The following is a 24,135-nucleotide window of genomic DNA, read 5'->3' as shown; positions in this document are numbered from 1 at the left end:
TCGGGGTGTCGGCTGCGGGCGCCGCCGCGAAAGGGGCCCTCGGTGCCCGGAGCGGAGCAGCCGGTTCCTGATAGGAAACGTCTGAGCGCGGGGGCTGCCCGTGTGGGAGCTGGGGATCTCCACCTGTGGAGAGCTGGAAAGGTTGGGTGCCCCTGTGTAGCTTTAAGGTAGGGAGAGAAAGTGTGGGGTTATGGCAAGGAGCCAGTATGGAGCGCTGCTATTCCAGTGAGGCTGCTGGGCCTCTACCACTGTTGGCTTTGGTAAAGGTTGGGCATGCAGAGAGTCAGCTGTGTGACTGGGCTTATAGTAAGGGTTTCCACTCTTCGTGAAAGGTAGGAGACAGTATAGGTTGGTGGGATCCTGTGCTCAGTCCTCCTAACAGTAGCTGTGAAAAGGTTACAACACTTAAGAAAGAAGAAATCAAACTTTTCAGCTTAGCATAAAATTGTGGTGGTGTTGGGTTTTTTCCTTAAATTCCCAGTACTACTTTTGTTAATTAAATCCATATTTAAAAGTTGAGGGACAGGGGAAAGATGTACTTAAAAATACTCTCTTGTGGTCTTTGTACAGGAGACCACCTTCTGGTGTTCATATCAATTTCTCTAGGATGAGAGCAAGATCTCTGCTAATTTTGGGCTTACATGCTGATGCTTTCTCTGCCTGCTTCTTGTCTCCTCCTTGAAACCTGTGCCACGCTGTTTGACAAAGGAGTCAGTGGATATTTCCCAAAATAGAAAAGTTTTGTGGGTGCGGGTGGGCTGAGAGACACTGTAGTTGCCCTTCCAGAACGACAAGGTTGTAGTGTTAGCTTACATCCTGTATGATACATCCTGTACAATGGATCTGAGAGCAGCTTTGGCAAGAAACTTGCCAGCTGTGAAAAATGTGTTGTTGGTACTGTTGAACCAGAAGACAGAACCCAGTGGATATTTGGTATTGCAAGTGGTGATATTCAGTGATAATTCTCTTGTTATTATGCGACTGTTCAGTGCTTGTGAAAACAAAGTATTTTAAAAATGTGTTCTAGTGGTCTGGAATTCGGAGGAAAATAATGCCCCAACTCCAAGACCGTGGTGTGGAATCTGGGAGATGTGAATTCAGCTGTGTACTTCACTTGAGACTTCCAGTGCGTTTGAGCAAATGACCCAATTTCTTTATGCTTCCATTATTAATCTATAAAAGGAAGAAAATGGCTTTATTACCAGGAATATTGTGAAGATAAACATTTTAAAGGCTTTTTAGTGACTTTGCTTACAGGAGTAGAATTGTCTAAGTACTTAAAACAGAGTGGAAATACACAATTGCAAATTTCTGGGTTGTTCTCATAGTTCCTGACTAGTGATTTGTGGAGCTCTAGGCTTTTGAGCAGGGTTGCATTAATGTTTTTAACTCCATGTTCACTACAATCTTATCTTCTGCAATTTCTCTTTTTAGCAATCAAGCACTTAGATTTTTCAAGAAGTGACAGTAATCGCGCTTTTGGCATGGATACATGAGTACTAACTCTTTGTTTTGACTTAACAAGAAACTCTGCTTGTCTTCCTTGTCTGAGGGCTGGGCTGTTGTACAATTGCTTCTGCTTCCTCTTGTATTCTTGCAGAATACTTGGCTGAAATCAAGGATGCGTGGCAGCAGCAAATTGTGAAGATCCTGTCTTAGGCAACAAAACATAGGAAACAGAAGTTTTTGGAGTATCTGCAGTTGTGAAGGAATGTAGAGGCCTGTTTACAATAGAAGGTGTTCATTCTCCTGAACAGTCTCTTTGCCAATTCCATAAATTAATATTTAAAGATTAAGGAAAAGGTTATGGAAGGAAAGTATTTTCCTGTTTTCCTTTTCAAAAATACAGTTAAAATACTTGTAGCTGCTATTTTTTTCCGTATGTGAATCTTTGACATACCACTGGAAAGAAGATTTTTTTTTTTAAAAATGGTTTTAAGCATTGCTGTGGAACAGTTACCTGAAATCAAGAAATCTTGACTGATTTCTTTAAACACTTCCTGCTGTCCCCAGTGATTTGAGGATTTTAGTTTTTTCTGCAGAAGGATGAATTTAATTAAAATTCCTTTTTAGCACACAAAGTACAATGATGTATAAATGCTGAAGTACAAGAGTCACATTTAAACCTTCTCTGAAGATAATGCTTTTTTACCTAACAGCCTTTAAGTCATTCCTTGTTCATTTGGAACAGTATTTACTTGTTCGATTAGGTTTTTCTTTTCTGTTGTAGGAAGAGAGTAGTTGTGGCCAGAAACCTCTGGCTTGAGGGTTTTTTTTCTTTCATCGTGTGCAAGAGAGATTTGTAGGTCTGTCTCTTTACTAGTAAATGAAAATCCACCTCTGCTTCAACACCGGTGATGAAGAGCAGCACTTCCATGTGTACATCACATTTACTCTTTTTAAAACTTGTATTTTGCTGCATAACTCTGTAACAAGAGTAACAAGAGTGGAAACTTTCCTGGGATCAGAATGACTTTAAGGTGTCCTTTTAAAAGTAGAGTCAAAAGAACATGCACGAAGGTGCCTGCAGCTTTTCTTATTTCTGTTTTTACTTATTTCAAATAATTATCTTGTACAGTAATACATGTCTTGCACTGACCACTGACTTCTGCGTTTTCAAGTTGGGTCAGGAAATCACCAGTTTTGTGTGATAATCCAACACATAGGCATAGGCCATATGTTGGATTGTATTTATAAAGGAAACTGCAATTGAATCTAGATGTTTCCTATTTTAGATATGTCAGTGTTTAAAAACTCAGCTTACCAACAGCTGATGGTTCTGTGTGGCATCTTCACTCAAAAGAGAAAACATGGCATTTGTGAGTCTGGGACAGGGCCTGACAGAGCACTCCTTTACCAGACCTGGCTCTGCAGATGTGTATAGAAACTTGTGCCTGGGTGGATTTACCATGTGTATTATGGTACATCAGCCACTGAATCTTCTTTGGCATGCATGCCTGGGATGAAGCAGGAGGAGGTTTACCACTTAGTGTAAGTCCCGTGAATGTCTTTTCTGAGGTCTTAACAACACAACCAAATGCCAAACCCCCTCTCTGGTTATATAAGTTCCAGTGTTTTCTTTATGACTGAAGACCAAGTCTGCTTTTGGTCTTGGTTGTGCCACTTTGATATATTCTCCCCTCAGTATTATGCCACTATAAAATGTAGCTTGGTTGGTTTTTTTCCCCCTTTCCCTCATGATAATTCTCACTGATGCTGTGGTGGATTTTTTTATGTAGCTGGAGATTGTTAAGTGTATTGGCCTTGATCAACTGTGAGGTTCTACAACAAAATGCATATTTTCTGGAGATCTGGTATCTAATGATGTGGTAATTTAATGATGTTTGTGTACATGTCTTGGCTTGTGTATGTGCGATCACTTATTACAAAAGTTAGGTAGAATTTCTCATTGTGAGGGAGCAGCAGAATGCAGGCAATACTGTATCATCCACTAATGTTTGATCAAGACATTTTAAAGTTCTCCTTTAGGAAAAATTTTCTATGTGAATGTATTTTGTTTAATAATTACTTTCCATTTCATCTTGCTTTCTTCTGTTCATAGCTTAGAAGGTATTTGTCAGCCTTATGTCTTGGATCCTAACTTTTCTGTTCGATCTGAGTACATGACAAGTCTGGTTTAAGGTTCAAGGAAGATGCGTCTGGATTTCCCTTTTTTTTTGACTCTGACCAGAAATACTGGATGAGCAAATTTATTGAGCTTTCCTATAGCAATGCCATAAACACTCTTTGGTGTGGCTTCTTTTCACCAGCACTTAGTATCAAAACCGAGTTAGCTGGTGGGTGAAAAGCTGGCCATGAGCCGGCAGTGTGCGCTGGCAACCCAGAAAGCCAACCGTATCCTGGGCTGTATCCAGAGAAGTGTGGCCAGCAGGTTGGGGGAGGGGATTCTCTCCCTCTGCACTTGTGAGACACCTCCTGCAGTTCTGCGTCCAGCTCTGGGGCTTCCAACAGCAAAAGAATATTGACTGGTTGGAGCGAGTCCAGAGGAGGCCACAGAGATGCTCCGAGGGCTGGAGGCTCTCTGCTATGGGGACAGGCTGAGAGAACTGGGCTTGTTCAGCCTGGAGAAGGGAAGGCTCCAGGGAGACCTTATAGCACCTTCCAGTACCTGAATGGCCTACAAGGAAGATGGGAGGGGACTTTTTACCAGGGACTTTAGTGACAGGACAAGGGGTAATGGGTTTAAATTGAAAGCAGGGAGGTTTAGATTAGATATCAGGAAGAAATTCTTCCCGGAGAGGGTGGTGAGGTACTGGGACAGGTTGCCCAGAGAAGCTGTGGATGCCCCACAGCTTCTGGATGCTGGATGAGCACACTTAGGCATGGTGAGCAACCTGGTCTAGTGGAGGGTGTCCCTGCCCCTCCTGGCAGGGGGGTTGGAACTACATGATCTTTAAGGCCCCTTCCAACCCAACCCATTCTATGATTCTTTGTTTTTAATGTGTTGCCCTCATTTCTGAACATAAAATCAGGGGAGAGAGTATGTGAATAGTTGTAGTTTGGAAACATTGTGTGTGTCTGTGTGACAGCTCATCTGCAGATGTGCGTGTTGATCCTGGGGAGTTTGCTGATGCTGCGTGGTGCAGCAGCACCAGCTCTGTCATCCGTTTCTGTAGTATTTGTATGTGCTTATGGTTTTGTAGTGTTGTTTTGCTAGGTCTTGATACTTGAAGAAGTGGCATGGTAGTTTTTTGTTTAGGTGGTTTTCTGCTGCAGTAGACAGAGTTGGCTTTCTCCCTTGGCTTTGATTCACACACTTCAGAATGATGCTAGTGCAGCCACGGGCATTCTTCAAGACTCTCCCTTTGGTGAAATTTGTGGCAGGCTGGTTTATATCAGAGCTTCTGGTAACTCCTTCGGAAACATCTAGTGCTAAACATCTAAATTGTGTCCATTAATTAAATCAATTCCTGATCTTTGAACAATGTGCAGTGTTCAGAGTGTAATCATGCTAGCTATATGTATTAGGAAGAGTTTTTCTTTGGTTGTTTTTTAGATTCCAAAGAGCTGTTGGAAAGCTGTAAGAATGCTAAGGCAACACAAGTGCCTCACAGCTGTTTTCTGAAAGGGCTGATGGGACAGTTGTGTGTGTGCATTTTGCTCTTTCTACTTGAAAGACCTTGTATACTAAGGATTGACAGAAACATCTTTAGCTTTACAAGAAGAAACATAACTGTCATGACATTTTTTCATGGTGGCACTTTTGGTTTGTTTTGTTCACTACAAATTTATTTATTTCAGAGAAATGGCAGAAGAAAGCATATTTCGGAATCTCCTGGAAATCCTGATCAGTGCCTCAAGTGAAATTGAGCAGGCCTGCAAAGACTCCGGTGAATTGGTAGATCTAGACACCTGCCTGCTGCTCATAGCAGAGTGTTTCAGATGTCTGAGGAATGCCTGTGTTCAGTGTGCCAAGAATCAACATGTCATGAGGTATAGTTAACCATTTTAACCCATACAAAAATATAACCTTATGATGTTTGTGTGGTTTTATATAGAGATTCTTATTTTACATTGCTGTGTTAGGTGATTTATTAACTGATACTTCCTGCTTGATGCAATCACTTGAAATGAAGTATGCAAGGAACAAAAATAGCTGACCTACTTGTAGGTTAGAGTTTGGGGCACAGCTGTATAACAGAGTACTGATAGAAGCCTTTTGGAAGTGGTCATTGGCTTTATGTCGAAGTGGAGACCAGTGATGAGAAGAGTTCCTCAGGGATCAGGGTTTGGGACGAGTACTGTTCAACATCTTTGTCAGCGACATGGATGGTGGGATCGAGTGCACCCTCAGCAAGTTTGACGTGACACCAAGCTGTGTGGCGTGGTTGACACGCTGGAGGGAAGGGATGCCATCCAGAGGGACCTGGACAGGCTGGAGAGGTGGGCCACTGCCAACCTCATGGAGCTCAACAAGGCCAAGGGCAAGGTCCGGCCCCTGGGTTGGGGCAACCCCAAGCACAAGTACAGGCTGGGTGGAGAATGGATCGAGAGCAGCCCTGAGGAAAAGGACTTGGGGGTGCTGGTGGATGAAAAGCTGAACATGAGCCAGCAGTGTGCGCTGGCAGCCCAGAAACCCAACCGTACCCGGGGCTGTATCCAGAGCAGCGTGGTCAGCAGGTCGAGGGAGGTGATTCTGCCTCTGTACTCTGCTCTTGTGAGACCCCCACCTGGAGTTCTACATCCAACCCTGGGGCCCCCCAAAAAAGGTGGATGTGGACCTGTTGGAGTGTGCCCAGTGGAGGCCATGTGAGGGGTTTGGAAATAGATGGTCTTTAAGGCCCCTTCCAACCCAAACCGTTCTATGATTCTAAGACTGACTGTAAAACTACCCCATTTTGCTTGTTTAATTTTTTTGGATATCATAGTAAGTAAATAGTGTTAATTATCAGGATTCCTATGTTGTTTTAAGGTGTATTTTAGATCTGCCTGGTACTCATGGCAAAGTACAGCATGTAGCATATTAACCCTGATACATATACAGGTAAACCAGTGTTAATGGACAGTAAGACATCAGCTTGGTTCCTTAAGTTATTTAGCCTATTTTTTTGCCAGTGTTTGTTGCAGCGTTGAGGAGATTCTTGGGGTACAACCAGCAATAATTACTGAAAACCTGGTAGTCTACTTGCTGTTTTCAAAACAAAACAAAAAACACACAAAGAAACAAAAACCCCAAACAAACAAAAACCCAACAAAAAAACCCACACCTAAACCAACTAACATCCTCCCCCCTGCGCTCCCCCCTTACCACCAAGAACCCAAAACCAACAAAAAAACCCCAACCAAAGTCCTTTTAAAGTTTTTTAGATCATGAAGAATTGTTGTGGAGTACAATCTTAAAATTTGCTTTAATTAACTAAATATAGAATCATAGTACAGTTTGGGTTGGAAGGGACCTTAAAGCCCATCTTGTTCCAACCCCCCGGCCATGGGCAGGGACACCTTCCACTAGACCAGGTTGCCCAAAGCCTCATCCAGCCTGGCCTTGGACACTTCCAGGGATGGGGCATCCACAGCTTCTCGGACAACCTGTCCCAATGCCTCCCCACCTTCTCCAGGAAGAACTTCTTCCTGATGTCTAATCTAAACCTCCCCACTTTCAATTTAAACCCGTTACCCCTTGTCCTGTCACTACAGGCCCTTGTAAAAAGTCCCTCCCATCTTCCTTGTAGCCCCCTTCAGGTACTGGAAGGCTGCAATAAGGTCTCCCCAGAGCCTTCTCTTCTCCAGGCTGAACAAGCCCAGTTCTCTCAGCCTGTCCCCATAGCAGAGGTGCTTCAGCTCTCTGAGCATCTTCTGGCCTCTTCTGGTCTCGTTCCAACCAGTCTATATCTATCTTATGTTGAGGGTTCCACAGCTGGACGTAGAACTCCAGGTGGTCTCACCAGAGCAGAGTACAGAGGCAGAATCCCCTCCCTCGACCTGCTGGCCACGCTGCTCTGGATACAGCCCAGGATACGGTTGACTTTCTGGGCTGCCAGCGCACACAGCTGGCTCATGTTCAACTTTTCATCCACCAGTACCCCCAAGTCCTTCTCCTCAGGGTTGCTATCGATCCATTCTCCACCCAGCCTGTACTTGTGCTTGGGATTGCCCCAACCCAGGTGCAGGACCTTGCCCTTGGCCTTGTTGAGCTCCATGAGGTTGGCAGTGGCCCACCTCTCCAGCCTGTCCAGGTCCCTCTGGATGCCATCCCTTCCCTCCAGCGTGTCACTGCACCACACAGCTTGGTGTCATCAGCACATTTGCTGAGCGTGCACTCAATGCCATCATCCATGTCACTGACAAAGATGTTAAACAGTACAGGTCCCAACACCGACCCCTGAGGAACACCGCTTGTCACCGATCTCCACTCAGACATTGAGCCATTGACCACCACTCTCTCAGTGTGACCATCCGGCCATTTCTTTATCCATTGAGCAGTCCATCTGTCAAATAGTTTTGATATGGGACAAATTCACAACTTCTGTGCTGGGGCAGAATTTTGTTAAGGCCAAAATGTTGCAGGACTTTTCACAGAAGTCGTTAGTTTTAGAATAAGGTAAATCGAAGTTCAGGCTCTTACCTTTTTCTTCCTGGCCATGCTAGCACTTGTGATCATGTTGTGGGTCAAGAAACTCATCTGACAGAAAACTTACATGATTGTTTCTAAATTTTTGCTTGGTGGATGTTCAGCCAAACATCAAACTGTGTTACTTATTTTAACTTATGTAGCTCCATAGTTACTCATGTTAACAAAACAGGGGGAGCAGAACTGCAGGGCTGGGGACCGGCAGGATTGCCCTTTGCAGTAGCATGAGAAATACAAACTTGCAGAGCTTTTCCCCGAGTAAAAATGTAGTATTTACTTTCTGATGGAATTCAGATATCCAGCCTGCTTCTGAGCAGAAATGTGCTCTGCAGTGGTTATAGCTGTGCTGTGTACTTGCCCTCACGGGGCGGTTAGCACAGACTTGCTTATTTAGGAAGCTGGATGCTAATACTTATACTTTCTTTAAACTGCAGGCGGGGAAGGCCTGTATGTATGAAAGTTCTGACCATGTTTGTAACAGTGAAGGACTCAGCGGGTTACTCATTGGATAGTGTTTCGCTTTGTAGCAGCATAAAACATATGGACCTTTTAATACCGCACAGCGTGCTTTGAGCCAGCTGTATGTTAGCTATACGTTTGTGTTGATTTTAAACGTTTGCAAATGCACAACTTCCTTAGGAATTAAATGTCCTGAAAAGTTGTGAATGGAAGGAAGATTATGTACCTTTGATACTGTTTTGAAGTGTGCAACATTCACATGTTCCAAAAGAACCCCCAAACTACAAATTGTTTGATCAAAATCAAAACTAATTGTTTCTGGGAAAGAATGCAGATTGTAAACATCGATTGTGTAACAGCTTTTAAACTATTGGGGAATATGAAGTTGTGTTCCTTCCACAGCCAGTTTTTCTGCATTGTGTGCTGTGATTTGGGGTCTGCAGGAAAGGGAAATGTTTTTATTTTAATAGGTTGTATGTGCATGTGTGTATTATACATTTATAAATGTATCTTTGGCTGCCCCTCTGTGTTAGAACTTAATGGGAAAGAGCATATGTTTGTTTAGCAAACATCTGCAGAAGGCAATTATTCAGCATTCATATGTAATGATAGGGTTTTTTTTAAGTAACTCGTGTGAGTGTAGAGGGTGCATGTGTGCTGAAGTTTCAGCTGCTCTGTCTTCCTCAATCTCTTCTCACAAAGCTTGACTGCTGAAGTACAAACGAGTTAAAAACTGAAAACTTTATCCGTTTATACTGTGTTCATTGACTTATGTTTTCTATTCCTGTTGCACGTGCATCCTGGCATGTATGTTGTTTACCTCCAGGACTGCTGATCTTTGGCTGTAGAATTATTTTGGTGTTCTAAATGGCATCACTTCACTGGTTTATCTTCACTATCACCATGTTTTTCCATGTCTGGAAGTGTTCAAGGTTAGGTTGGAAGGGGCATTTGGCTATCTGGTCTAGTGGCAGATGTCCCTGCCCACAGAAGGGGATTGGACTAGTTGATCTTTAAAGGTCCCTTCCAACCCAAATCATTTTGAGATTTCTCACTGGAGAAAGGATAAATGTTTACTTGAGCTTTCCTGCTTCCTTCATAAAATGTTTTATGTTTCCCTTTGAACTGGCCCTGTTGTTTGTTCAGTGGCTGTCATTAATCATTTTGTTGGCATTTAAAATCCCCAAAGTTTATTACTAAGTAACATATACTGACACTTTCCATGAACACTTGAACTTCAAAAAAAGCAAAGTTTTTACACCAATAAAGCTGTTTAAATTGCAGGAATAACCTGCTGATTTTAAACATCTGAATTAGAAGAACAGCAAACGGGAGAGGAAAGGGTACTTAGCTCTGGAAGTATTGTGTCCAAAATTGTTAATATGCAGGCTGATGCAGTAAATTAATTTCTTTTGCTTGTGGTGGTAGTAGTGCAGCTACTGATAGTCACGTACAGTTAAGTAGGAGAAACTGCTTTTTATTTCAGTTTCTGAAGATGTTAAAGCCTTGCTGTTAACTCGCATGAAAAGCCTTTTGGCTTTATTTGAGTGTATTTCATATGAAGTGATTTTTATTCTTCCCCTTCCCAATTTAATAGGAACTTGGGTCTCATCGCTACATCCGTCCATTTGATCAAATTGCTTCATGGAATACAAATCAAAGAAGAATTGTTATTGACTGGTAAGGCTTTGGATTTTGTGAAATATATAGCCTGCACTGTATTTTTTTATGTGGGAAGTCTTGTGTTGGTACGATGTCACCATAGTGATGCATTTTTTTAAATATAAGAACTTAATTGTTTCTTCAATTGCAGTTAAGAGTTGGGGGACCTTCCCTTATGCTGCTTGAAAAAAGCCTGGCCCTGAGTCTAGTCCAATTGTATTTGCCCTCAGCTGTTCCCTGTAGATTGTTTAAAGGAAAGATATGTCGAAACTTCTTTAAAATTAACTAGGATAGTTGAACTGTGAAAAGGAAGAGTTCCTGTAATACCTCCATTCAAAATATGTTCTGCTGGTTTACTGTCTTTTTATTTGATCTGCGAACGTAGTAGAGAGAAAATCTGGCTATATAGTCTCCTTCCTCCTTAATGGCAGTTGTTGCTACCAACTTTTACCAAGCTTGTTTCGCTGGATGTTAAGACATTTTCAGTAACTCACTTCACAGTCTGTTTCCCTCTGTGTGCATGTGAAGTTTGATACTGGACATTGAACCCCAGTCTTTACTGTTTGTGGTTGCAGAGAGTAGGAACATTTGGTTTCTCCTGCTACTGCTATTTCTTTTCACTCCCATTACTTGCATGAGGTTTTTACTGCGTCCATATTGCTGCTTTTCTATCATTTTGTGAAAGCAAGTGAAGCTTGTCATACAGTAACTTGCCCTCAAACTCCTTTATGAAGCTGGGAAAGAGCAGTGAAGTCCGGGATACTGTTTTTCCTGTTGCTGCTATATTTGGCTCAAAATTAAGCATTTTGGGCATGCGATGGTATTCTGCTTAAGCTGCGTTCACTCCTTTACCCATTGCTGGAATCCTTCTTCCAAGGAAGGATCAGTGATGCTAGCACAGTCCTTTAGTGTGGGAGGACCAGAACTAAACCCTGTGTGTGGGGAAAAAGAGGACTTGTTCAGTGACCATAAAGAGGAGAAACTGAATGACTCTCAAGCTGTGTCACAGGGTTGGACAGGGAGGACTGGGAAATGGCATGGAAGGCAAGAATGTCCTGCCCCACAGTTGTGAACCCCTTCGTAGACCAGTAAGAGAAATGGAAAAGCGATGGGAATTAAAAGGCTGTTTTTGTCCAGCCTGACATTGTCCTTACTAGGGTCCTTGACAGCAGTGGGCTTGAAAGGCTGTCCTGACGAAGTGGACTGCCCACCTTCAGCTTATTCAAAGCATCAGGAGTTGTGGTGTGAGAATACCACCTTTCAGTGGTGCCTCCCAGCATCTGTAGGAGAGTGAGCAGGATGTACCCCCCCTTGGTGGGGTTTCCCCTTCAGACCTGTGGCAGCCCCCTCATGCGCGTATGTGCTGTTCTGCTGCTAGAGCAGCGGCACTGAATGTTAGTTAGCAAAAAGGAAAGGAGGAGGTGGAACCCAGTAATGTGAGTGACTGCTTCAGACTCCTTTTCCTAGCCAGAGAATGTTGTAAGATCTCTCTTTATCACCATTGAGGAGGTCGTTGACCAGAAAGTTTTTAACAGTATTTCAATAAAAAGTATTTTGTGATGGTTCTTCCACATAATCGTTCAACAGGTGAGTTTGAGGTATAACTAAAACTTGATGTATTGACCTAGGATAGATGGTTTGTGTGATGCTATATGTAGCATTGATCTCATTGGGAAACATCTGTGATGAGCATGGCTTAGGTATTTCATTTATGTTAGTGCAACAAAACCAATTTCTAGATGACCGTTGCTAATTCCTTGCTGAGTGATCAGATGGACTTTGTTCTAAGTGAAAACTAAGCTAGTGCCTAGAGCACCATCTCCTTCTACAGGGTATGCTTCAGAAGTTAACAGTTACGGTAACTGTAGATTATTAGTTGTACTTTCAAAAGCGAGGCAAATTGCTACAGTGGACTTAGATAGCACTGTCAAAACAAAAGAAATGCATTAAATTAGTGAGTGTTATGTGTTTATCAACTATGCTTCTGCTTCATGACTCTCCAGCTCATATTTTGTACAGGAAATTGGGTCACAGGGCTAAAGTAGCATGTATATTTTGTTCTAGCAGGTAATTAAGTGTTAAGTGAAATATTTCAAGGTGTTCATTGTCTTGTTTTCTCTTTTAAATGGCTGCTTGGATTTGATGATCCCTCTCATTGCCTGCTTATATCTTTTAAGGTATTTTATGTACCTTCATGTTGCCTCCATAGCAGCAAAATATAAGGATAAAGAGGTAATGCTGTATTGCAGAGTGAATAACACTAATGTTTCCATTCATGCCCCTATGAAAATTTGCCAGAACAAATCACTGTAAGCTGAATAAACTTGAAGTTCCAACGTTGTTGTATTTATGAAGAAGAGAGATTAAAAATTCTTTATGTAGACTGAAAAATTATTTTGACCTGATCTGTGGTATGTTTTCTTTCTTTCATCCATTGGTAACTGTGAAGACTGTTAAGTCTTAGTGGTGTGGTAAGTTGTGTAGGGAGGTTCAGTGTAGTAGTTTGTAATGGATAAAACCAGAAATGGAATAAAGTGTATATTCTCTGGCCACTACTGTGACCATTGGGGTGGTTCTCGGTGAGGGGATGAAGTGCCTGTTCTAAGAATATATTAGGGATCAAGGCAGCAAAAAAGGAGGTGCTGTGCAAAGTGGTGTGATTAAAAACTGTTGCTAAGACTCATTCAACTAAATCCAGGCTCCTTTTCATCATCTCTGCTAGGAGAGATATTTTTAAAAATAGTTTATCTTAGGCCCAAGTGGTTATTTTGGCTCCTCACTTCAGTATATTTACTGAAACAACTCTACTGCCCTTTTTTTTTTTTTTTTTGGTATGCTGTAAAAACTTATATCAATGCCTGTATGCTTGCAATGTACTTTTCTCAGCCAGCTGTGGGAAAAGCCATTGTTTTGAATACATGATAGACCACTAAGGCAATGGGCCAGACAATCTGAAGGTGAGTTGCTATGTCTGTCCTAGAACAGCTCCTGAAGGCTTCATATAAGTTTAAAAATAACTACTTAATTCACACATTTGGCATATAAAGATTGTCCAAGCCTGCCTCCAAGCTAGCCATCCCTGTACTAATAATCTTTGTTCTTTTAAATACATATATTAAAATAACATTTTTAGGCGCTTCCTGTATGGTGTTGCTAGATAGCTGTTTAGCTGTTTGTCCCCACTCTTCATCCGTTGTGTTCCGTAGCCCAGTTTCTCTTCTTCGTACTTCTTGTAGTACTGAGAAGTGTAGCCCCTTACAACAGGTTCCCAGTGGAAGCCAACAGATAGATGAGCACAGAGGGTTGATGGGCAATGCTGCTTAACAATTTGTGTTTAACAGTTTGTAGCCCTTCTTCTGGGCAGCATCACGGCTGATTAGTGTCAGTTAAGTCACACATACTTGTAAATGTGCTCTGTTTTCTTATTGCTCCAGCAGTCCTCATTGCTTTTCTCTGCAAGAGGTAGAACTTTGCAGTCGAGTAAAATTCAAGTGCTACACTTCTTGGACAGTGTCTGAAAACTGGACTTCACCTCAGTCTTCTTAAAACTATACACACTGAAAGTCTATGAAGTGGGTGATTGTGTAAGGAGGTACTTAACTTTTGAGATTATGCAGCTTGAATGTTCCTAGTGAGAAGACAGAGAAGATGACGAAAGCTGTGCCTCACTCCCCAGTTCGGAATTAGTTTGAATAGGGACTGAAGATGCAGGAACTTTACCTACTCATGCAGAAATGCTGCATGCAAGAAGGCCCATTACATTTCTTCATTAACTGGTTCAAGACCACAGTCCTCCAACAAATAGCTAATAAGATACTCAAATTTTTACTTAGAGTCTCAGGAAAAAAATTATCTCTGCTGAATATAGATTTAATGGAATTTTCATAGTACCGTTTCCACATCCCTTTTGTTATATTTTTTTTAATTAAAAAAATATAACCTCATCATAGCAAGCTTTTTTTTTTCCCCCCGCCCTGCTTTGGGTACACAGACCAGTAACACTTGCCAGAGGAGCAGGCTGATGGAGCTGCCAGATGAACTTTAACTGAACTTAAAGTGGACCCAGATCTCTTAAGAGCTAAGAAGTAGTTCAGTATGTCAAGGATTGCAGTAGACATAGGAAATATCCTTGTCAGAAGCCCAAGTAGAAAACCTTTTTCACTTCATAGCATGTGTCTTGGTTTGGTTGTGGGATTAATTTCTTCCCCCGTCCCTGCCTCTGCCCCCCTCCCTTTTTTTCCTGTGGCAAATCTTAACCTTTCCAGCAGAATCTAGCAGAAGGAAAATTGAGGTTTGTCAAGATGGTGAATCTTTAAATTCCAGAGTGTGAGATGTGGATTTAGGATTCATCTCTGAAATGGGGGGTGGGGGGAAGGTAGCTTGTCCTTCATAAACTGCAGTGAGGGCGTGCCTGTCTGAAGCAAGTTTATGTTCAATAGGCTGTGTCCCATTTGATCCTTTCATTGATTCCAACGCCCCTCCTGGACCGAAGGAGCTTTAATCTTTTTGTTTGTTAATCGAACTTTTAAAACTTTTCACCACTTCAGAATATTGCCGACACTGAAGGATGTCGTTTGAATTACAACATAATTGTTTAAGAAGTATTTATCTGCTAAAATACTTTTCTCTCCTCCGGGATGAAAAGGCATTGAATGCCTGATAGCTGCCCTACCTGGGACGATTAGTTGTGTGAGCTCTCTGAATGAGGTGATTCTAATCTCTGAGCAGAATTGAGTGCAACTGCACCATATCAGCTGCAGAGCAATGCTGCACAGTTTGTGTGTGCCGGAGAGGCGCGCCAGCATTCCTAGCTCCAGGCTGCTGGTGATACTCGAGCTAGCTTTAAACCAAGTGGCACGGGTATTGTTGTTATGCTGTACTGATGCCATGTCTCTTTTTTGGGGTTTTAACCAACCAGAGTAAGATGCATAAAAGTGAGTTATTGGGAGAATATTAACAGCGTATGTTAATGTCATGGGTACTCCCGGAAATCTCAGTCAAAATCAGAGTCAGGATGTGCTAGTTTTACCAAGGTTTAGGTTGTGTGCTGCTCTTAATATTAGGAAGTCCAGGAACATTGGGTAAATTACAGTGGATGATAGGCCTGAATCCTTCAACAGGAATTTGACTTTGCTTCCAATTTTCTAAAAAATATTCAGGTGTAGTTCAACTATTCAGAAGAGAATTAAAACATTCCTTTAAAAGCAGTGATGAAAGATGACTCCATAGATTTTGGTCTTTAATACTGCGCTTATTATGGTAACTTGAGCGTTTTCTGGTAGGATGTTTAGCAACGTAAGTATCATATGTCTAACACCTGTTCACACCTCCTTTCTTGAGGGAGGATGTGTGGGGAAGTACGCAATATCTTGTTTTAAACATTTTTAAAATACTCCAAATGCCATGTACTTACAAGGGAGCTATAAAGAAATATTTCTGACTTTGCATTGAAGAGGAGAAAGCCAGTGATGCTGTTCCAGTGAAGCAGCCCACAGTGGATCTGAAACTTCTTAAGTGTTGTGTATGTTTGGTTTTGTTTTAATCTTCTGCCTGTCAGCAGCATTATTAATAATTTAGGTTCAGCTTCAGTCAGTGTTCTTTAAGTACTCAAACTGATTTGGACCTGATCAGCTGTCACATGTACTTTCTTTTAGCTAATGAAAAACCGATTGTTCTTGACCCATTGCTGCCCTATGGGTTGATTGTGGTCTAGGAAGAAAGTGCGTTGGAAAATACTCTAATCTGTCAGCGTGGAAGAGAAGTAGTCTGCAGAAGTAAGCTTGGAGTTCAGAACTCTGTTAAAACAAACAAACAAACAAAACCCCAAACCAACAAAACCAACCAACAACATTGCTCCTTCATTGAGATTAAAAAAAAAAAAAAGAGATGTAAGGTGTCTGTGCTTCACAAGTGAGAGCTAAGGAACCTAGGCTGTATATAGCTTCCAGAGATTATATTTCTTGCAAAAGCCAGATGGGCTGGAAGCATTTAATCTTTGATGAAATAACAAGACAAAAACTTTGTCTTGAGATCTGCAGAAGGAGATCATCACACGATTGAGCAAAGAAGGATACTTGATTTCTTTGTGAACTCTTGAAGGTGAAGGCATGCTGTGTTAAAAAGCCACTGAATCATACACTCTGTAAGTTCATGTAGTACTACAAAGTCATGTTGACATTTCATTATGAGAGATCCCTGGAAAGAAATGGGGAAGAGGAGATCAGAAATTCCCTGGATCTACACTGAGTAGATTGTCCCTTCTAGAAGTTATTAATTCAAAGACGTTTTCAAGGGTTTACAGAAAAGGAGATGTCTAATCAAATGTTTTTGCTTTCCTGAAGAAGAATCTGAATAGGGAGGTTTGAGTTATGTTTGCAAAAGTATTCCTGAAACCCAAAATTCGTTAATACCAGTCAGCTTGTTCAAGTGATTTCTATTTCCTTGGGAGGCTAGGAGAAAGAAACCTTTTGGTTCTGTCCTCACTCAGTGAAACAAAACGTAAGATATTTCTTTGCTCTGACCTGTTCCTAGTTCTGCAGTCAACCATTCGCAGATTGGAATTGTACTGGAAACCTGAGAAAGGCTAATTTTGAAGATAGGGATTAGCAGGGGAAGGTGATGTTCTCAGACCTGAACACTAAATGGATTTTCCTTTATTCATTCTTAAATAAGCAGCCATGTGTCCTTAATAATTTATTCATTCTTGTCTTCTATCTGTCTATCTTCCCCTAGAAGGCAATGGCAACAGCAGCACTGTTACTTCTGGTCCCATTAAGAAGATTATATCTTGGCAATAGGAAAAAGAGGTAAAAGTAAATAGTCAGAGCTTTTCAGAAGGCGTCTGAGTGATACCCTTGCAGAACCACTTAGCTTGAACCTTGGGGTGTTTTAGGGCTTATGTACTGGCATAGGAGTCTAACCATCTATGGTCTATTTTTGGTACTTTCTTTTTTTTCTGTACCTTTTCATTTGGAAACTGAGTGATCAACTACGGAACCTCAATATTCTTTAATGTATGTCAATATTGACCAAAGGACTCTGTCTCATGTTTCCTGCTTCTCTTTTATTTTCTGTTCAGTATCTTTCATGTTTCTTGTTTATTCTTTAAAAAAATTTTCATTCTGCTTTCACTGATTTTTGTAGTTCTTTAATCATGTTGCACTGAATGGTTTCATTTCCAAATTACTGCTTGGGTTTTATATATGAAAAATAAAGATTTTAAAATATGCCTGCAAAAGTGTGATGGAACAGTGCATTTTTACTAGACAGACATCGTGGCAGAGCGCATACCCAGTGCTTACCCACTGCATTTGCAAAACCATTGTGGATTTTATTGCCTATAAACAGAGGAGGTCTGTTTTTCTCTCTGAACAAGTGTCTCCACACATGCTTGGTTATATGGATTTGATTGTAATGTAACTACAATTGGAGAAGATGTAACTTTTAAATTGTATCCTGGAGACTTTCAAACACAATGGCTATGAATTTAAACCATCAGGGCTAAGGAAGGAAAGTTAATCGTTCCTCTCTTCCCACATCAGTGCCCTCTTTATTTATCTCTGAAGGAGGAGGCAAACTGGGTTTTTTTGTTGTTTTATTTTTTGGGGTGTTTTTGTGAGCCAATACTGTAAATTATTACGCTGCAGGTTTGTGTAAGTCATATGTTATGTGCTGATTTACGTGGAATGAGAATAGATGGTTATAAAGCTTGAACCATTTTACTTGTCATACAGAGTCAAAGCATCATGAACTGTGAATAGGTGACACTTGTCAATTTAAGTTTGTATTCATATTAGCTTTTCTGTCAAGGGAGAGCAAGTGGGAGAGTGCAGTTCCTGAATGGAACCACAGTTTGCGGGGTTGGTTCCCAAAAAGCAGCATGCCTCAGTTGCTTGGAGGAAAAGAATTTAAAAATCTTCACCCCCGTTTATTTTTTGTATTTGGACTTTTCTTTTGCTTTCTGTTAGCATAATTAAACTACTTAAGTTTTACAGGTCACATAAACCAGATGCTGATTGAAACGGACTTTTTAAGTCATATAAATAAGGGACAGCCCTCATCTTAAGAGCTGTCAGTTCCCATGTGTGATCTTTGCTTTGTCTGTCTAGGCTTTTTGTACGGGGATTGGTGCCAGTACTTTGCTGCCAGTGTTAAAGTAAAAACTATAATTACATTGTCAAAATAATATTTATAGTATTTTCAGGGAATAATTGTGGGAGTGTGATGAATATATTATACTCATCAAACTTTTATGTAAACACAAGCATGAGTTTTTTGAGTTATTGGTGTTGTTTTTGGCCTTTGTGTTTTTCCAATCTGTAAAAATAATATTGGGATTTTCATGGTCTTTGTAACATTTGCAGAGTGTATGCCCTAACAATCAGTTGATACACTATCTGGTAGAAGTAAACTGCTATTTGCCCTTGTATTGGGATTTTGGTTTCATGTTTCCATAGCTTAAGAAAATCCTGTGTTTTTTTTGAGTTTTGCTGTCCCCTGATTATTATAGCTCAGAGCTTTCCAAACAGGAAAGTTTTAAGTAATTGGTTTGTTCTCTTGGTACCATTTGGGGTTGTTTGAGGTTTTTTTGTTTCTTTCTGTTTAGCTTGTTAGTTGGTTTTTTGGGGGGAATGAGTGCTTTTGAAAAGGTAACTGTAAGTATCTCCCAGAAACATCTACGCTAGGAAGCAAGTGCTGTGTTTTCTAATAATAGACAGTCGCCCTTTTGCGAGCTAATGGTATAGATAGGACTTGGTCATAGACATAACCCATAGGTTCCTGGGTGATGGTAAGTTACTGGGTGTAAAACTACTTCAATCCTGCCATATACTGTGGTTTTAACTTCACAACTGCTCTGTCTGTGCTGTGTTTTGGTGAATGTTGCCACAGCTTTTTAATGAACTGTGTGACTTCATAACATCTATGGCAAGTATTACAGCCATATATGCTTCACCCTTCCAAAGTATGTCAACCTGATGCCACCTTCTGTGGATGAGAAGATTCTCTTGATCCTCAGAATTTGGTCCAAAATCCATTGAAGGCTGTGGAAAGATTCTGATTTAGGTGGGCTTTGTTCCAGGTCTTTGTTCTTAGGTATTTTTTCAGAAACTGCAAAATAGAGAGCCAGCTTTTACCTTGCTTTCAGCTGTCTGCAGAAGGAAAAGAGCCAAACTGGACTAAGGAGAGTCAAACCAATGAATTGTCTCAAGTTTGCAAACCCTGAATTCTCTTTAGCTCTTCTCTGTGTAGTATTGCTCTGCCTGCAGTGGCTAACTCTTGCCCCGTGTACTGAGACTCTCATACTTTTGAGAAGTGTGCAGCACGTGCAGGCACAACTAACTGTGCACTGCTGCCATTCTTCTGGAGGGGTTGGGTTTTCAGTAAACATGCCCTGTGTGGCTGGTACGGTAAACTATACTTAGGTAATACAGCAGTAGCTGTCGTTTTGAGTAAATGCCAGTGTTAACTATCGTGTTTGCGCACGTGGCTTGGCTGTGACTTCTGATATTAATACAGAAACTTGATACATGCTTTTAATTTTTTTTATTCCTTATTTCATCATGTCTAGAGTGGAATGAGGTTTGAGGAGATCAAGTTCTGATCCAGTGAAGGACACCTTCAGGAACAGGGATGCTATTTAAATGCAACATATTCTTACATTAATGGGGAGAGAAAGGGGAGAAGGGGGTAGTAGTAGGGCTTCCAACTTGAGAATAAAAGCTGGAGGAGGGTCTGCATCATGATTGCTAGACCCTCCATATCACAGGCAAATATAGGCTCTTGTATTCAAATACAGTAAGCTCCTACTTTTTCTGTTTAACCCTTGTTAGTCCTATGGAAGATTGTTACACTCCTGTCTTATTTGAAGACCTTTTCGGAACTCTGGACATAATGTCCTTCCAAGTTTGAATCCAGTGGTTCTTGGTAGGGTTTGGGGTTTTTTTTTGTCTTGGGCTTTATTCCCTACTTCAGTCCTATTGTTTCTGCAGGGACTGACTGATTTAAGCTGTGCTGAGTGGATTTACTTTATTAACCACGAACTGTGAATTATAAAAGTGTGTTATTGCAGCAACTTGTTGAGGTACAGTTTGAATTAGAGACCAGATCCTGCCTAGCGAGGTTTACCTGTCTGATGCTGTTGACGTGGATGGCACTGGAAGCAGACTTTGGAATAGTGGCAAAAAGCATTCCAACGGTTCGGTGCTTGTTGCACTGATGATCAAAACTGTCCTTTCCATAAACTAACAGAAAAATTTGATTGCTGTGCTTGGAGGCAGAGGTGGTGGTTGTCTCGGAATTATTTACATTGACTCTGCTCTTTCTAGGAGAGAGACTAAGCTGAGCTAATATCCTGAAGTTGTAACAGTTAGGAGATCAATGGGCTGCCTTGTGGTGTACCCTTTCCTAGTTGCTGATACTGCTTTTAGTCAGTGTGTAGTGCTGGTTTGTTTTTTTTCTCGCTCCTGCAATTTGGAGGCTTTCTAGTACAGCCTGCCAAGATGTTGCTGATTTATGACACATGCGTAGTGGTTTTATAATGTGGACTGGTACCCACTTGGAACACAAAGGAAATAAGAGTTTGCTGATGTCTATTTAATTAGAATGGTTTCTGGTTACTTTGGTTGAGGCTTGAAATGAACAGTAATGCCTGTATTTCTGTGGACCTTTAAATACAGTGTTCTTTAAGCCCCTTCCTTCCTTCCTTGCTCTTTACTGTCACCTACCCTACCAGCAAATAATGTCAGCAAGATTCATGGAGTCAGGTTTGTGATCTACATAAATACATGTGAATCAAAACTTGCAAAATATCTGTAGATTTAAGGTTGACTGTAAAAGTGTGGGGAGAAAAAACATCTGTTCTATTATGGATGAAAAATTTGTTGGTTGCCTTTTTCTTTGGCTGTGAAGGCTGTGGTGTTTTTACTTTGCTCTGGCATTGTGTGCTGAATTGGCAGCTGCACAGGGCATCTGTGATTTGAGCAGGGTCATCCTAATTCTGATCACCTCATCTCGCAGCAGCTGCTCGGTGGTTGTTTCTGACTTCCCTCTACATCAAAGGCAGGAAGAGGAACAGTGTTTATCTCAATGTGCTGCTAGACTTTGGCCAGAAAAGGGCAGCAGGTATCAATCCAGACCCCACCTGGAGTACTGTGTCCAACTGTGGAGCCCTCAATATCAGAAGGATATTGACCACTTGGAGCGAGTCCGGAGGAGGGCCACGAAGATGATCAGAGGGCTGGAGCACCTCTCCTATGATGAAAGGCTGAGAGAATTGGGCTTGTTCAGCCTGGAGAAGAGAAGGCTCCGGGGAGACCTCATTGCAGCCTTCCAGTACCTGAAGGGGGCCTACAGGGGTACTGGGAGAGGACTTTTTACAAGAGCCTGTAGTGACAGGACAAGGGGTAATGGGTAGAAATTGAAATCAGGGAGGTTTAGATTAGATATCAGGAAGAAATTCTTCACAGAGAGGGTGGTGAGGCACTGGAACAGGTTGCCCAGAGATGTCGTGGATGCCCCATCCCTGGATGTCTTCAAGGCCAGGCTGGATGTGGCTTTGAGCAACCTGGTCTAGTGCAGGGTGTCCCTGCCCATGGCAGGGGGGGTGGAACTAGATGATCTTTAAGGTCCCTTCCAACCCAAACCATTCTATGATTCTAATCAGGTTTGCCAATTGCTTACTGTCCATAATAGATCCTGTGGTTACTGGCAATGATGGACATAGTGCAGACCACATGCTTCTCGCCTGTCTTATGCCTGTGATGGAGGAGAAGAGATAAAGGATAAATAATTGTAAAGATTACATTATCTTCTTACAGATGTGACCAGATTGAGGTTTTCTGTTGTCCCCAGAAGGGTCATCAGGATCGTAAGATCAAGGTGGAAAGAATGGGGCAAACAGATCTCTTAATGCGGGCAGCTTCCTGAAGACAGAGCATCCTAACTTTAATGTAGGGAGAAGCAGCTTTGCTATCCTCACATATACTGAGAGGAAATGCCCCTATGAATGAGTCTCCCAGGGAGGCCCAAGAGTGTTCTAGTTCTTCCTTCGGGGAAAGTGAAGTTGGAAGAGGGTGGAAAGGAGGAAGATCCAGGTGAAGAGAATAATGTGAGGCATCTGCTTTTCTTTGGGTAAACTGCTGCCTGTCTGGATGAAAATCCAAGTAGTTACAACTATGTAAAAGTTCGCCATGGTGTTCTTCCAACCTGTTGATTATCATTGCCATGACACAACTTCCAGGCTCTCCAGTTACATCAGCATTGTTCTGATGGAAAGGAGAGGGCTCTATGTAACTGTGACTTTTCAGGCATAATTTTTTTTTTTTTTTGCATTCTGCAGTATCCTTTTTGCCAGCAGGTTTGGATTGCGGGGGAAATGTCTCATACCTATCCTTTACTTTTCAGTGAGAATTTTAGGGAATATTGCCAGGAAATGTTATAAGATTTGTACAAGGAGACATCAAGGTTTTTCCCTTTCTTCCATCCTCCAGACATATGTCACGTGTGATGCAGAAGGGACCGTAACGAGGCAATGAGAAGAGGCAAGCTGCCTTTATAGATATAAAAAACCCATAAATATAAATTGTAATGCACAAAAACGTGGATGCTAAAACTGTTTCTGTATTAGAATCACAGAATGGTTTGGGTTGGAAGGGACCTTAAAGATCATCTAGTTCCAACCCCCCTGCCATGGGCAGGGACACCTATTAATGTGGATATGCAACTAAAGACACTAAATCATAAGTTTACTTGTTGATCTCTGCCTGTTGCAAAAAGCCCTATGATCCATTATTAGCCAGATACAGAATATAAATGTTTGGGGAAGTGGGGGAGGGAGTGTGAGGGGGAAGTCTGATATTCTTTCCACAGATCTACAGAAAAAGATCATTTAGCTCTTCTAGGGAATATGTAAGCACTTCAGTGGAAATCTTGGTTTAAGTGAAACAATACCCACAGTATGCCATCAAAAATAATTGGAGAAATTTGCTCATAATCTCGGTTAGTATTTTACATGTTAATAAATTTTTTTTCAGACCTGTACAAGGTATCCTGTAGTAGTGTGTCATATGGTTAGATACCACGAATAACACAAAGTGGGTGGCCAGTCCTTTTTATTATTTTTCTTGGTTTCCTGGCATGGTTTAAGCCCAGGTTGAGACGCCCCAGTACTTCAAACTTGCTGATTTTGCTAGAGCAGGGTCTTTAAAGAGACACTGTCTGTTAGATTTAGGCTTACTTTTAGATTGATTCAAGAAAAAGATTTTACATCCTAATGCATGCAGGAAGTTCATAAATGCAGTTCCCAAGTCTGTAAGCACTTACAAGTATTTTACTTTACATAGGAGAGTAATCTCAGGCATGTGTTTTTGCTACTTGTGGGGATATAATAGGAGTCCCATTTACTATGCCTTTAGATTTTAGTAGATAATTTATTACAGAAATGAATGCATGTATGTTTACTTTCTAAAAATAAAACAATGCAATTAAAATACCAGAAGATAAATTGAATGGTCCTGTGACTACATTTAATAAGCATTGCTAATGCTGTATAAATCAGAATCAGTATGAAACTGATCTCATGTCAGGCAGTGGGCTGTCAAACTGACGCATTTCCTATAAAATGCACAAATAATTTTTTTTGACTCTACCATTATTAGATCTCATTAGAACTTAATTTGCATCAGAGGCTAATTTGATGCATGGTCTGATGATTTTTCGTTTCTAATTCACTTGAAACTCCACATTTTTAATAGCATGGTGGGGATTTTTCTTTTCTTTTTCTTTCTTACTAAAATTCTCCATTTTAGTAAGAGCAAAGTGTTGATATTTTGCCTAGACATTTATCTTCCAAGGACAGAATGGTTGTCCAGTCACTGCACATAATGTTCTGTTAATATTAGAGTTGGCATTTCTGAAGGGAAAGA

General features: G+C 41.2%; 1 protein-coding gene across 1 annotated transcript in view; it reads left to right on the top strand.

Annotated features, from left to right (window-relative positions):
• Positions 1-5,266: 5,266 nt before the first annotated feature.
• Positions 5,267-24,135, top strand: part of ATXN10 (ataxin 10) — a gene marked incomplete at its 3' end in the record, with an annotated part of 51,376 nt that continues 32,507 nt past the window's right edge. The window contains exons 1-2 of the mRNA XM_010151708.1: positions 5,267-5,454; positions 10,149-10,231. Coding sequence (XP_010150010.1) covers positions 5,267-5,454; positions 10,149-10,231 — 271 coding nt within the window. The remainder of the gene's footprint in view (positions 5,455-10,148; positions 10,232-24,135) is intronic.

The sequence above is a fragment of the Eurypyga helias genome, unplaced genomic scaffold, assembly GCF_000690775.1.
Source record: "Eurypyga helias isolate BGI_N326 unplaced genomic scaffold, ASM69077v1 scaffold1675, whole genome shotgun sequence".
Lineage (NCBI taxonomy): Eukaryota > Metazoa > Chordata > Aves > Eurypygiformes > Eurypygidae > Eurypyga > Eurypyga helias.
The sequence above is the reverse complement of the archived record's forward strand: the minus strand, read 5'-3'. Positions and strand labels throughout refer to the sequence as shown.